Source organism: Macrobrachium rosenbergii, chromosome 26, assembly GCF_040412425.1.
Source record: "Macrobrachium rosenbergii isolate ZJJX-2024 chromosome 26, ASM4041242v1, whole genome shotgun sequence".
NCBI lineage: Eukaryota > Metazoa > Arthropoda > Malacostraca > Decapoda > Palaemonidae > Macrobrachium > Macrobrachium rosenbergii.
The window spans coordinates 27,123,609-27,137,784 of NC_089766.1; the positions used below are offsets into that span (position 1 = coordinate 27,123,609).

Genomic DNA, 14,176 nt, shown 5'->3' on the forward strand with positions numbered 1-14,176 from the left:
GTATCCATTCTTGAGGACCTCTACTACTCACTGTTCTGCTCTGCTCTTGCTCCACTCTTCCCAAAAAAGAACGAGCCTGGCACCCATTGCTGCACAGGGAAAACTTTCCGCACTTTTTGGATGAAGGTTTGGTTGAAGACTTCTTGATGGCCTTGGAGGAGAAACAGACGTTAGCACGAGGCCTTGACCGAAATCTTTGCCTGGTGCCTCGAAAGGGCTGGCGTTGCTCAGGAGAGGAACACTTGAAACTGAAGGAGATATTCTCTCGAGCGTGTTTAGAGAGTGAGCCAGGAGATCTTGTGTTGACTTCTTTTGCAAGTCTGAAGTGATATCCTTAACCACCGACTGAGGGAAAAGGAAATCATGCACTAGAGGAGAGAACAGAAGAGCCGATTTCAGTGCTGATATGACCCCTTTGGAGGTATAAAAGCACCAAAGCTCTCTCTCCTTTAAAATGCCCACAGAGTACATCAAGATTAATTCCCAAGAAGCGTCTCTAATTCCCATCTATGCAGGATAGTATGCCTAAAAGATCCGATGAGAAGTCCATGGGAACGGAATGAAAGCCCACAGCCCAACCCAGGAAACTGACTACTTCAGACTTTGAAAATATTTTTCAACAGGTGATCAGGTTTGGTGGAAGAGAACATCAAGCATAATACGAGCACCTCCTTCCCAATAAACACGGAGGAGGATAACAGAATACAGCCTTCCCCTGTTCTCTCTTGTCCACTAACCAACACTCTACTTCATTCACAGCCTTCTTAGCTGAAGTAGAAAGCACCAATTTGGGAGCTTGGAGGATTCAGACTGAAGATTGCTCATCTGAAAAGCCGAAGCCAGAGGAGGAGGAGCCGCTGGAGAGAAGAAATTGGGAAAGGAGCGAAGCAGGAAGAGCAAAAGGGCTGAATATGCCAAAGTAGGAGTATCCTCTTCCTGATCCTGAGCCTCCTCCTCGGCTGACAAGACTGGAGACAAAGGTGCATCTACAGCACTCGGTAGAGGAGGCTGAGTTTTAAAAGCTCAATTATTATTATTATTATTATATTAAGGTAGTTTAACCAGACCACTGAGCTGACTATCAGCTCTCACAGGGTTGGCCCAAAGGATTATGATGAAATACCAAGACTAAGCCACAGGCCTAGAACTGGGACCAAATAGGTCATTCCCATGATGATGAACGAATGAATTAAAATTAAATTTAAAAGAAAAAACTTTATAATGAATACGGTTTTACACTGAAACACATGTATACAATAAATACATTTGCTCGTTTCCATACATACAAAAAAATTTAAAAAATTAAAAAGAATAAAATAAAATTTCAAAAAAATTAAAAATTAAAATTCAGAATTACAAATTTTTTTTTTTTTACTCATTAAACACCCCATGGGCTTCTGTATTTTCATTATTTACTTAGTTTTAAATTTTGTCTATTAACCCTTAAACGCCTATTGGACGTATCATACGTCGACTAAAATTGTCGTTTGGGTGCCGAGTGGACGTACCGTACGTCGACTGCAAAAAATTTCAACCTTTGGTCAACTTTGACTCGATCGAAATGGTCGAAAAACGCAATTGTAAGCTAAAACGCTTACATTCTAGTAATATTCAATCATGTACCTTCATTTTGCAACAAATTGGAAGTCTCTAGCACAATATTTCGATTTATGGTGAATTTTTTAAAAAAACTTTTTTCTTACGCACGGGCGGTAACTCAGCCGAAAATTTCATAAATTCTTTCGTCATTTTATCGTAATTTTTGCTCTGTTCTATATTAGCCGTTACATAAAGTTTTATATATGAAAATGTGTGCAATTTCATGTACAATACAGCAATATACAACCCATGGTTGTAGCTTTTATCAGTTTGGAAATATTTTCATATAAACCACGATAACTGCCAAAATTTCAACCTTGGTCAACTTTGACTCAACCGAAATGGTCAAAAATGCAATTGTAAGCTAAAACTCTTACATTCTAGTAATATTCAATCATTTACTTTCATTTTGCAACCAATTGGAAGTCTCTAGCACAATATTTCGATTTATGGTGAATTTTTAAAAAACTTTTTCCCTTACGTCCGCGCCAGAAATTCTTTCATCACGTTGTCGTAATGTTTGCACTGTTTTATATTAGTCGTTCCATAAAGTTTTATATATGGAAATGTGAGCAATTTCATGTAGAATACAACAGAAAATAACTCATGGTTGTAGCTTTTATCAGTTTTGAAATATTTTCATATAAATCACGATAACTGCCAAAATTTCAAGCTTTGGTCAACTTTAACTCAACCGAAATGGTCAAAAAACGCAATTATAAGCTAAAACTCTTACATTCTAGTAATAGTCAATCATGTACCTTCATTTTGCAACAAACTGGAAGTCTCTAGCACAATATTTCGATTTATGGTGAATTTCTGAAAAAAAATTTTTTCCTTACGTCTCATGTGCTTGTAACTCAGCGAACATCTCAAATTCTTTTGTCAAGTTGTCGTAATGTTTGCATCGTTTTACATTAGTCGTTACATAAACTTTTATATATGAAAATGTGCGCAATTTCATGTAGAATACAACAGAAAATAGCTCATGGTTGTAGCTTTTATCAGTTTTGAAATATTTTCACATAAATCACGATAACTGCCAAAATTTCAACCTTCGGTCAACTTTAATTCGACCGAAATGGTCAAAAAACGCAATTGTAAGCTAAAACTCTTACATTCTAGTAATATTCAATCGTTTAACTTCATTTTGCAATAAATTGGAAGTTTCTAGCACAATATTTCGATTTATGGTGAATTGTTTAAAAAAACATTTTCCTTATGTCTGCGCGGTAACTCGGCCGAACATCTCAGAAATTCTTTCGTCTCGTTGTCGTAATATTTGCACCGTTTTATATTAGTCGTTACATAAAGTTTTATATATGAAAATGTGCGCAATTTCATGTACAATACAACAAAAATAACTCATGGTTGTAGCTTTTATCAGTTTTGAAATATTTTCATATAAATCACGATAAATAGAAAAAATTCGACTTTCGGTCAACTTTAACTCGACCGAAATGGTCGAAAACGGCAATTGTAAGCTAAAACACTTACAGTCTAGTAATATTCAATCAATTAGCTTCATTTTTCAACAAACGGAAAGTCTATAGCACAATATTTCGATTTATGGTGAATTTTTAAAAACATTTTTTTACGTCGCACGCGTTAATTCATGCATCATTTTGTGATAATATTTTCTCTGTGTTGCTTTGATCGTTTTAAAATTTGTTATATACCAAAATCATCGCAATTTAGTGTACAATACAATTAAAAAAAATTAACTCATTAGCTTTAACCATTTTGCTTACAGCGCGATTTGTATACAATTATATAAGAGTTTTTTTTTTCGCTGTCATATATTCCAATATTTATATATGATAATGATATTTTTTTTCATTTCTGATGGTTGCATACTAAACTTCAGGCAATGACAAAAAAATGAGCCAAAAATGAACTCTTAATCTTAAAAACTAAGCGTGCTGTGATTTTTTGAAAAAAAATTTTTTTCCGCTTCGGCGCTAACTCACCGAACGCCGCCGGCATACGGGAGACATTTTTGTAAATAGGGCTTCGGCGTTAAAGGGTTAAGTTACACTTCCTCATGAGTGTTAAAACTGGGATGACTGAAAATGCATAAGATTCTGACAAAATTTCCCCCATCAATTTATTTCCAAAGGTTGATGCTCGCTGTTGGTTATATTTTGGACAGTCACACATCACATGTTTAACTGTTATCAACACTTGGCATTCTGGGCATTCATCCAGCGTCCATGTGTCAAACGATTATGGCCTATACGCAGACACGTCAGAATTACTTGTGTGCATCCCTCTCTCTGACATGACGAGCTCCATTTTCCAACACTGGATTTTATCTGCTTCAGTTTATTATCTATAGGTTACTCATTCCATATATTTTGCCATTTATTTACAATGACTGTTTTTCTCTCTCTTATGTAATCACTGATTGGGATTTTTACAATTGCTCTTGCCATGTGGACTGCTTCTTTAGCTGCTTTATCAGCCTCATCATTTCCTTTAATCCCAACACTGGCAGGGGTCCAACATATTTCAATTTTTTTTCCATTATTTGTGGAGTTCATATTTAATTTCCTGTACAATATTATTTTTTGAGTAGTAATCTCCAAAGGCTTATAATATAGCACTTGTTGAGTCGCTAAAAATCACAAAATTATTGAATGATATTTGCTTTATAATTTTTATGGCTACTGCAATTGTGCACAACTCTGCTTTGAAGACTGAGGCATTATTAGGTAAAGAAAACTGATGTTTTGTTCTGGGATATAGCTGCATACCCAACTCAGCGTAGTGATTTAGACCCATCTGTATAAACTGCATACATTGAACTTTTTTGTCTTATATGTTGTTGTTGTTATTATTATTATTAAAGTAGTTTAACCAGACCACTTAGCTGACTTTCAGCTCTGACAGGGTTGGCCCAAGGGATTAGATTAAAATACCAGGTCTAGGCCAGAGGCCAAGGACTGGGACCCAATAGATCATTCAGTATGATGATGAACAAAATGAAATTAAAAACTGCACATAGGACCATGCCCTCATACTGGAACACACACATACAATAAATATATTTACTCATGCTTCTTTACATACACACTAAAAAGGTATATTAAAATTCAGAACACAAATTAAGTAATATTTTAAAATTTTGCTTTTTTTAAATTCGACAAATGCTATAAGGGTTTTTGTGCTTTTATTTACTTATTTTTATATTTTATTAATTAAATTACAGTTCCTCATGAACATCAAAATTGGAATGACTGAAAAAGTCAAAGATTCTGATAAAATTTCCTACATTGATTTATTTCCAAAAGTTGACAGTTGCTGTTGGTCATACTTTGGACACTCACATAACACGTCTGACCGTTATCATCATCCTGCACTCTGAGCAATTGATCTTGTCATGTGAGTTGCTTCTTTGGCTGCTTTGTCTGCATCTTCATTTCCTCTGATCCCTACATGGGCAGGGATCCAACATATTTCTACATTTTTCCCATTATTATATAAGTTATGGAGAAATAATTTAATTTGTTGTACTATATTATTTTTTGATTTGCAACTCTGAATAGCTTCTATGGCGCTTCTCGTGTCACTAAAAATCACAAAATTATTTAATGATGTTTCTTTAATTATTTTTATAGCTGATACAATTCCACACAATTCTACTGTGAATACTGAAGCACTATAAGGAAGAGAGAAATGATAAGTCCTGTCCCAGGGCACTGCACCATATCCCACTCCGTGTTCTGATTTAGATCCATCTGTTTATACTGCATAATGTGGACCTTTTCTGCTTATATGCTCTATTGTATGTTGTCCATGGTGTTCTGGTGTATAAGAGTAACTTTTTGACAAATATTTGAAGTGTGTACAAATTCTCATTTTATTCACTGTCCAGGGAGGATGTGATTTTACTATTAAAGGCACTTTTATATCTATATTCAGCGACTCTAACAGTCTTCTAGCTCAAATTGGGAAAGGTGGTGGATGGTTATTTATCAATACATCTCTTAATTCAAATAATTTTTTTGTTGGAGAATCACTTGTCTGAATTCTTAAGCACTTTTCATTGTTACTAGCTCTCTATGGAGAGACAGAGGCAGTTCACCACATTCAACTTAAGGTGATTTTGGTAATGATCTAAAGGCTCCTGAGCATATTCTAAGGCCTTCATTGTGAACAGGGTCTAACATTTTCAGCACTGTCAGATGCTGAGCCATATACTTCACTTCTATAATGAATGATGGACAGAACTGTTGCTTTATACAGGGTATGTCTGTCGGCTCCCCAAGTAGTGTTCGATAGTTTTCTAATCAGATTTAATGCTCTTTTACATTTAGATTTTACATATGTTCGGTGGGCTTTCCAGTTCAAGTGAGTATCGAATACTAATCCCAAAAATTTTGCTGTTTGGCCAACTGGTATACTATGGTTTCTGATTTTCAAGTCTATTCCTTCCCCTTTTTTCCACTCTTTATTTTTATGAAACATGACTGCTTGAGTTTTATCTATGGAAAATTTAAAGCCTACAGATGAGCCCCATTCATTTATTTTTACTATGCTTTTCTTGATGATTAATGATTTGTTCTGCATGCTTTATTCGAGATGCTGAATAATATATGGCAAAATTATCCATATACAGGTTATTTGTAATACCAACAGGTAGATTATTACTGACATCATTAATTGCTAAAGTAAACAGTGTGCCACTAAGAACAGTTCCCTGTGGAACACCATTTTCAGGTGGAAATGTTCTAGATAGAACACCATCAAGTCTCACCTGAAAACTGCAATTTGTCAAAAAGGTTTGTATAAACCTAGGTAAATCTCCATGGATGTTGTTGTTTTGTAAAGCTTTTAATATAGCATACCTCCATGTAGTATCGTATGCTTTTTCAATGTCAAAAAAGACAGCTACAGTAACTTGTTTTCGTTCAAAACCTCTACGTATGTGGTCTTCTAAGTCAGACGGAGAAATCTAACGTAGATCTGTTACACTGTGACCCGAACTGAGTGGGAGTTAAAATTTTATTTTCTCGAATGTGCCATGTTAGTCAAGCATTTACCATTTTCTCAAATAATTTGCATAAGCAGCTTGTTAAAGAAATTGGTCTATAATTATTTACATTACTGGGATCCTTTCCAGGTTTGGGGGTGGGAATTATTATAGCTTTATGCCATTCATCTGGAAATAAATTTAGAAGCCATAAATGATTATAGAACTCTAATAAGTATAACTTGGCCAAAGGTGCTAAGGGGCCGATCATCTCAAAACAAATATTGTCACCTCCAGGAGCAGATTTATTGCTGTTCGAGAGCATATTCCAACTCTAACATACTAAATTTTCTATTATAATATATATCTTCTATTGTTTCAAAATTTATTGCCATTAATTCTATGCTATTTTTCTTTGTGCAAAAGTGTTCACCTAAATTTTTATCACTACTTACATTTGCTAAATTTTCTCCCATTATTTCTTTTGGATCAAGTGTTCTTTTCTCATCTTTTAATATGGCATGTCTATGTGTTTTAACATGGGTACCATTTATTTTCCTGAAATTCCCATATTTTTTGTATGGGAGTATTATCAGAGAGATCTGATGTGTATTTCCTCCATGAAATGATTCTTCCTTGAATTACTTCTTTTTTAAATTTTGCAGATATTTTGTTGTATAGAGGTTTTATTGTATCAATTTCCATTAATAATATAGTCATTTTTTGTAATGTTTTGTTTATTTTACTGAACTTTCTATTCAAATAATCTAATCGTCTCTCTATTGAGTGTTTTATATTTATTAATTCTGTTAACTTATCGGACCACCATGGAACTTTGTGTTTTGTTGAATGGGGTTTTGACTTTGGTATTGCTTTATCAGCAGCATTTTTAATGAAATCAACGAGAAATTTGTTAGTTTCATTATGGTCTTTTAAATATCAAATGGTGGCATATTCTTAGTGTGCATTTCATATCGCTCCCAACCTGCTTTATAAATGTTATAGTGAGGGACATGTTTTGCAGGATTATTTTGTAATAAGGAAATTAATAATGGGAGATGATCACTGGTGTGCAAGTCATCAACTGTATTCCAATCTAATCTGTCAACTATACTTGTTGTACACAGAGTTAAGTCTACTGAAGAAAATGTTCCATGTGCTTTTGAAAAGTATGTGCTAATTTCATCATCATTTATATAGAACGTTGTTTGAATCCATGAACTCTTTTATTTTACTACCTGTTCTATTTCAGTTTGTACAATTACAGTCCCATATTGGGTTGTGAGCATTAAAATCACTTACTATGTAGGTTCCTTGGTATTGTTGGTACTGTTAAGTAAATCTTTAAGTTTATGAATGTCATAACTTTTATTAGGTTGGTTGTATAAATTATAAATTATGTAATTATTGTTTTTATTTGTATTTTAATACTTGATATTTGCAAGGCAGTAAAGTTTACGGGTACTCTGTCATAACATACTTTGTTATGTACATATATAGCAGTACCAAAATTTCCTTTTTCTTCTCTAGATGTAGATACTAAGGTATATTTACTTATTGTTGATATTGCTTTGTTGACATGTTATAAACATAGTATCAATGGTTCATATTCCCTTAGTAATCATTGTATTTCTCCCAAATGTAATCTGGTCTGGCGCAACTGGGCACTCGGAAGCTACTGGAAGCTTGCAGGATACAGAGCGCTCGGAAGCCAATGGGCGCTCGGAAGCTGCTATATGCCTGGGAGCTACTGGAAGTTCTGGCGTCGTTGGAGGCTCTGTCGGTGGGCGCTCCAGCACCAATGGGCACTCCAGCGCCAACTGGGGTTTGGCCGCTGCTGCCAAAACCACTATATCACAAGAACACGAGCGTCTAGAGGCGAGGGTGGGAGCTGGAGGATGCTGTATCAAAGAAGTGAGCTCAGAAACGGCGGACAGCTTGGGCGCCAATGGGCACTCCAACGAAACTCGTCTCCGTTTGGACCGATCAGCGTCAAACATAGGATGCTTGGAGGGCGAAACTTCTGGCGAAAAATGCTCTGGAGTATCCCAAAAACTCCAAGAGGGAACAGCCTCTCTCACTTTCTTACAAGGTACCTGAGGGGTGCTAAACACACCCACTGTGGCCCTCTTGAGCAGTCTAGATTCATCCTTGAAGTGCCACTGTCGCCTGCAATCGGGACTAGACGTTTCGGAACTGGAGGAAAGACAGTGCACATCCGAGAAAACGCCTTTCCAACGGCATTTTGTCATCACCTGGGAATCTGCAACAGGTGCGAGGGGCCAACTGCCTGTGGGCAGTGCCCACCACGCTCCCTTGGGCCTCTGGTATGACTTCTCCCAGGTGTGGGGGAGTATGTCAGGGACCTTCGCATAGGAGAGTCAGCAGATGGCAGCAAGCCCTTTGTTGGCCGACTCGGCTGAGCTTCAGACTGTCACTCGATAGGCCGGAGTTCAATTCCCCCGGCCGGCTGATGAAGAGTTAAGAGGAATTTATTTCTGGTGATAGAAATTCATTTCTCGCTATAATGTGGTTCAGATTCCACAATAAGCTGTAGGTCCCGTTGCTACGTAACCAATTGGTTCTTAGCCACGTAAAATAAGTCTGATCCTTCGGGCCAGCCCTAGGAGAGCTGTTAATCAGCTCAGTGGTCTGGTAAAACTAAGGTATACTTTTTTTTAACAGATGGCAGCCAGCTCCTCCATTAATATTTCACTATGAGCACTACATTCATGGTTCATGATTTGACGCACTGAATTACCCGAGACATAGAATGCATTAATAATTCAAACTTACTATCAAATTTCACTTCAAGAGTGGCAATGGCATTGGGGTTGGAAGTAAGAGAGCTGGGAACAAGAACAGGTTGTCGAGCTGAAGGACTGGGATTTGGGGACATAACAGAAGTTACAGGAACATCAGATGGAGACTTCAAAGAATGCTGACTAGCTAAAGACTTGTCACTCCTAGCATTAGCTTTCCTAATTCTGTCTCTATTCAACTTGGAAAGGCAAGAAGTTAAAATCTTCTACTGTCCAGGGTCCCAGTCAACACATTCAGCACAGGTAAGATCTACAGAGCACACTTAGCCCCTGCAACTAGCACACACAAAATGTAAGTAGTATTTGGCAGAAGTCAATTTCGTACTGAAGCCTTTGCTGCAATATCGAGTGCTAGATGAACTTGCATTGGACATCATCAAAGCAAGTGACAATTAAGTCTCTAAAAAAGGAAAAGGTCAAAATTTGGTAAACTGTCTAATTTAAGTCAACCTCACTAAATAAATGGAAAGCAATCAAAAGAATCGAAAATACTTCAGTGATACTTCTGGGAAAACCAGTCAAGCCTACGAAAATCCAAATTTACGCTGCTACTCACAAACTTCGTCAAAAGCCGGCAGAAATAAATTGATCCTTCTTGCTGTGTTGTTCCTCTTCTTCCCCGAAAGTGGGTGGGGCTAGCTACTTACACCAAAACAAAACAAAAGAATCACCACCGCGAATTTTCAAATTTTAGCTGCCGCTTAATAGAAATTGTTAACTATGTAATTACTTGGTAAGTTACTCATATAAAATGACTGCTTATCATTAGAATAAAACAAAAATATAATCCATCACAAAGGAGTTCCATAACAATTTTAAAAATAACAAACAAGATGGTGATATTAAACACTTATGATGTGAGAGAGAGAGAGAGAGAGAGAGAGAGAGAGAGAGAGAGAGAGAGAGAGAGAGAGAGAGAGACTTACCAGAAGATACATTTTGTGAATGTCCTTCAAGGGTCTGCACACAAGTTTTGTTCTGGTAATCCCAAATCTTCACCAAACTGTCATCAGCTCCCGAAATGAGATATGGCTTGTCACCACCATGATAATAATCTACACAGTTAACACCTCTCTGGTGGCCTTCTAGAGTAAAGTTAGGCTGAGGTGAACCTAACTGCCAAACCTATGAAAAAATCAAGATGCACTTAATTTTAACAATACACATCAACAAATACATATGGAAACAGTACACACAAATATACACTGCATCAGCTCCTCATTCATGTGAACAAGAAGAGTATGCACAAAATAATGAAATCATATTAGATGGAGGAGGGATTAATCAAGTTAAATCTTACAAATATTATATACAACAATGGCATCCAGTACATCTTTCCTGGAACTGGAATTTTGTGAAACTGAAAAAGGTCAATCGGATCATGGGTAGGACAAATGAGATTTGAAAATAAAGCAGACTGAAAATACTGTACTATGAAATAGAGATTATACAGAAGTCTAGTATAACCTGTATTACTGTATTGTTCATTCAATTTTGATTAACCAAGCTTTGTGTTGGCAATGCTCTTGACCCAAGAGCAGCCCATAAGAAAAGTTGTATGGACAATGAAACTATATCTACAAGATTTTCTTGACTTAAGAATAAAGCTTAATAATATTACAAGTCAGATGGCAGGACAAAATGTTATCATAAAAAATATTACATGTTCTACATGTAGATGACAGAGTGATGACACTGAAATGAGGATGGCTTGGAGATAACCTACACACAACCCCTCAAAGAATATTATGTAATAGTTCACTAAGGGCTCCTATGGGAACCAGAAGAGTTGGAGGGTACAGACCTACTTGGGTGGGAACTATGAGAAGGGAGGCTGGAGATGAGTCAAGATTTATGGAAGATAAAACATGAAAAACATGAGAGTCAAAATTTCATCACCATTGCCTCCAGTGGTGTGTGGTGCTAACACCACACACCACTGGAGGCAATGGTGATGACTTACATGAGTTTTTTCCATCTCAATAATAGTCCAGATGAGCATTTTAATATTGGCTGTCTGGTAACTCCAATTTAAATAATAAGTGTCTCTTCTGTCACCTTCAGAAGGGAGCCATGTCTATGCATTTGGCCTACATCCCACAACACAACCATGACTCAACAGAGAAGATAAAGGTACAGTAAAACCTCACTTTAACAAACCACGAACCAACGGACATTGGGATTCAAGGGACAAAATCTGGTCCAGGGTAGTGACTGTTGTTGTTTACATTTACTTGCACACTAACCTCAGCACTGGTGCAAAACTGGAACTTACTGTATATTTCCCTGTATAAGATGACCTTTAGATAAGACAAGGTAAAAAATTACGGCAAATTTCCATGTATTTATCTCATATCTGTAGTACAAGACGACTGCTAAATTACAAAACCATCTGTGTATATGCTAACTTTTGCAACAATAGGTACCTTATGAAATATTGGCTATGTAAAGGTGATGTTATTACAAATGCTGTTTTACTTACTGTATCCTTAGAAATTTAAAATGAATGAAATAAAGCCAATTCTACAGTATATCATGTTTTTCTTACATGTCACCTAAAAGGGAAACATTGTTTTGTTTAAGTTTCATCACTAACAATATGATAATTATCATACATAATTATAGTTCGTATGACTGAATTGTTCTAAAGTTATTTATACCACCAAATTAATAACGAATTTTTAAGGGGAGCGTTTGACGAAAAAATCGAAGAATCCAAATTTTTCCTGATATTTCACATACGGACTCTTACACCTCGACTATACTCTCAGAAAATGTTATTAAAAGATTCTCAATAGTTTTGGAGTTATAAGCCAAAACCATAACCCTACTATCACTGAGAAAATTACATTTTTCGTATAATGTAATGATAACCTCAGTATATCGGTAGTAATTTCAATTTAGCTATCAAAGAAGAATATCAAAAAGCAGTATATGGCAACTATAGGCAGTCCTCGGTTATCGGTGGGGGTTCCGTTCTGGGGTGATAACTGAAAATCGCCAATAACTGAAAATCGGCGATTTCCGGGGCTTTTTCACTGATTTTTGGGCTTATCGGCACCAAAAAGTGCTGATTTTCGGTTATCGGCGCCTCTCTTAGATATGTATTGCCGCCAATACCCAATTATCGGCACCGATAAGCAGAAATCTGCGATTTTCGGCACCGAAAACTGCCAATTTTTGTCGCTAGACAAGAGCCATAAAACTGGATCGCAATTAATCAACCCCGCCGTTAACCGGGGGGCTGCCTGTATATCCTACACAAGTGCATAAAGGCTCTGTTGGGTGAAGGAGTGTACCCACTTGGGTGATCAGTGGCAGCTCAGCTCTCGACGAAGCAAGACATCATGCTGCCAAACCTCGCCTGTGTTTTGACACACTTTTCATTCAGCGCACTTATATTACTTTGCAAGTCAATTTTTTGTATTTCTCTTGGCTTTGCAATACTTCTTTGTTCAGAAGAAACCATGCTGAGACCAAGAAAATTTATGAAGCTCTCACTACAACTGAGCTTCTAGAGATGTGTGAGAGGTTTGACACAAAATGTGAATGAAAGTTTTCATTAAAAAATGTGGCAAAGAGCAAGCAAAGTAAAGTTATAGAGGGATGAATAAATTTGTTTTTATTTAGCATTTCCCAACGTTTTGTGAGAGAGAGAGAGAGAGAGAGAGAGAGAGAGAGAGAGAGAGAGAGAGAGAGAGAGAGAGAGAGAGAGTGTGTGTGTGTGTGTGTGTGTGTGTGTGTGTGTGTGTGTGTGTGTGTGTGTGTAAAGTAGTGAGTGCTTTGGTTGTTGGAAGAGGATGAGGTCGCTAGTTTGTTTCTGGCGCTGTCTGTCTGTGGAATACGTGAAGGATTTTTCAGGTTTTGGAGGAGTCTTTAGTCAGAGCTAGTGCGGTCAGTGGTTCTTGTGTGGGACAGTTTTTGTCGTATGCTTTTCTGGGAGTTGTTGGTCTTCTTCTTGGTGTGCTGTTTATTTGTGTGTGTGTTCCGTTTCTTTTTTGTATTTCCTTGTTGTGTTTGTGGTTGTTTGCGGTTGTGGTTTATTATTGGTGCCTTTATCCATCTCCAGCAACCGAAGATCAGGTGAGTGTTGTTTGTTGTTTTGTTTGTGGGTTTGAATTCCGCCACAAAGTCTGCTGGCCTTCAGCATCTTCAATTTGTGGCAGAAACAGCTATTCTGGACCATAATTTTGGTTACCAGAAGTCATCTCTCCTATATGAACTTGACATCAGTCCGGAAGAACTAAATGTAGCCTTGAACATTCAAGATACAGAGAGGAGAAGACACAGCTTGACAAAGACTGTGAAGCCAAAGAAGGAAACTAAGAAGACCCAGGATTATGCTGCAGGAGCCTTTTAGCCACATTGTAATTATGAATTAATAACCTGGCCACAGAGAGGAGCGTGGGCAACTCTGACAGCCTCCACAATGTGGGATAATACTCTTTCCAAGAGAGAGGAAAGAGGGGGACCAGGAGCCTAAATTTATAAAATATAATTCAATATACATATATAAAATAATAATCATACATAACACCAATATAACATATCAAATTTGTCATAAAAACCTCAGTGTGAGAAAACGAGCAAATAAATGGACAGACAAGCAAAAAAATGTCATAAAACTTTGGAGGCTGATATCTCAAAACTAAAGTTATCGACCTTCAAATGGAAACTCACACGCAACGAATTCACCTATCTCAATGAAACAAAAAGCAAATGAAAGCTAAATAAATTGTCTACAAATCTATAGTTTTTTTTTATTTTGTCCCAAAAATAT

The 14,176-nt window shown here is 36.8% G+C and overlaps 1 protein-coding gene across 3 annotated transcripts in view; it reads right to left on the minus strand.

Moving 5' to 3' along the window:
• beta'COP (coatomer subunit beta') overlaps window positions 1-14,176 on the minus strand; it is a 195,063-nt gene that overhangs the window by 138,702 nt on the left and 42,185 nt on the right. For all 3 annotated transcript variants that reach the window (XM_067128419.1, XM_067128418.1, XM_067128417.1), the window contains exon 5: window positions 10,323-10,521. In XM_067128419.1, coding sequence (XP_066984520.1) covers window positions 10,323-10,521 — 199 coding nt within the window. The remainder of the gene's footprint in view (window positions 1-10,322; window positions 10,522-14,176) is intronic.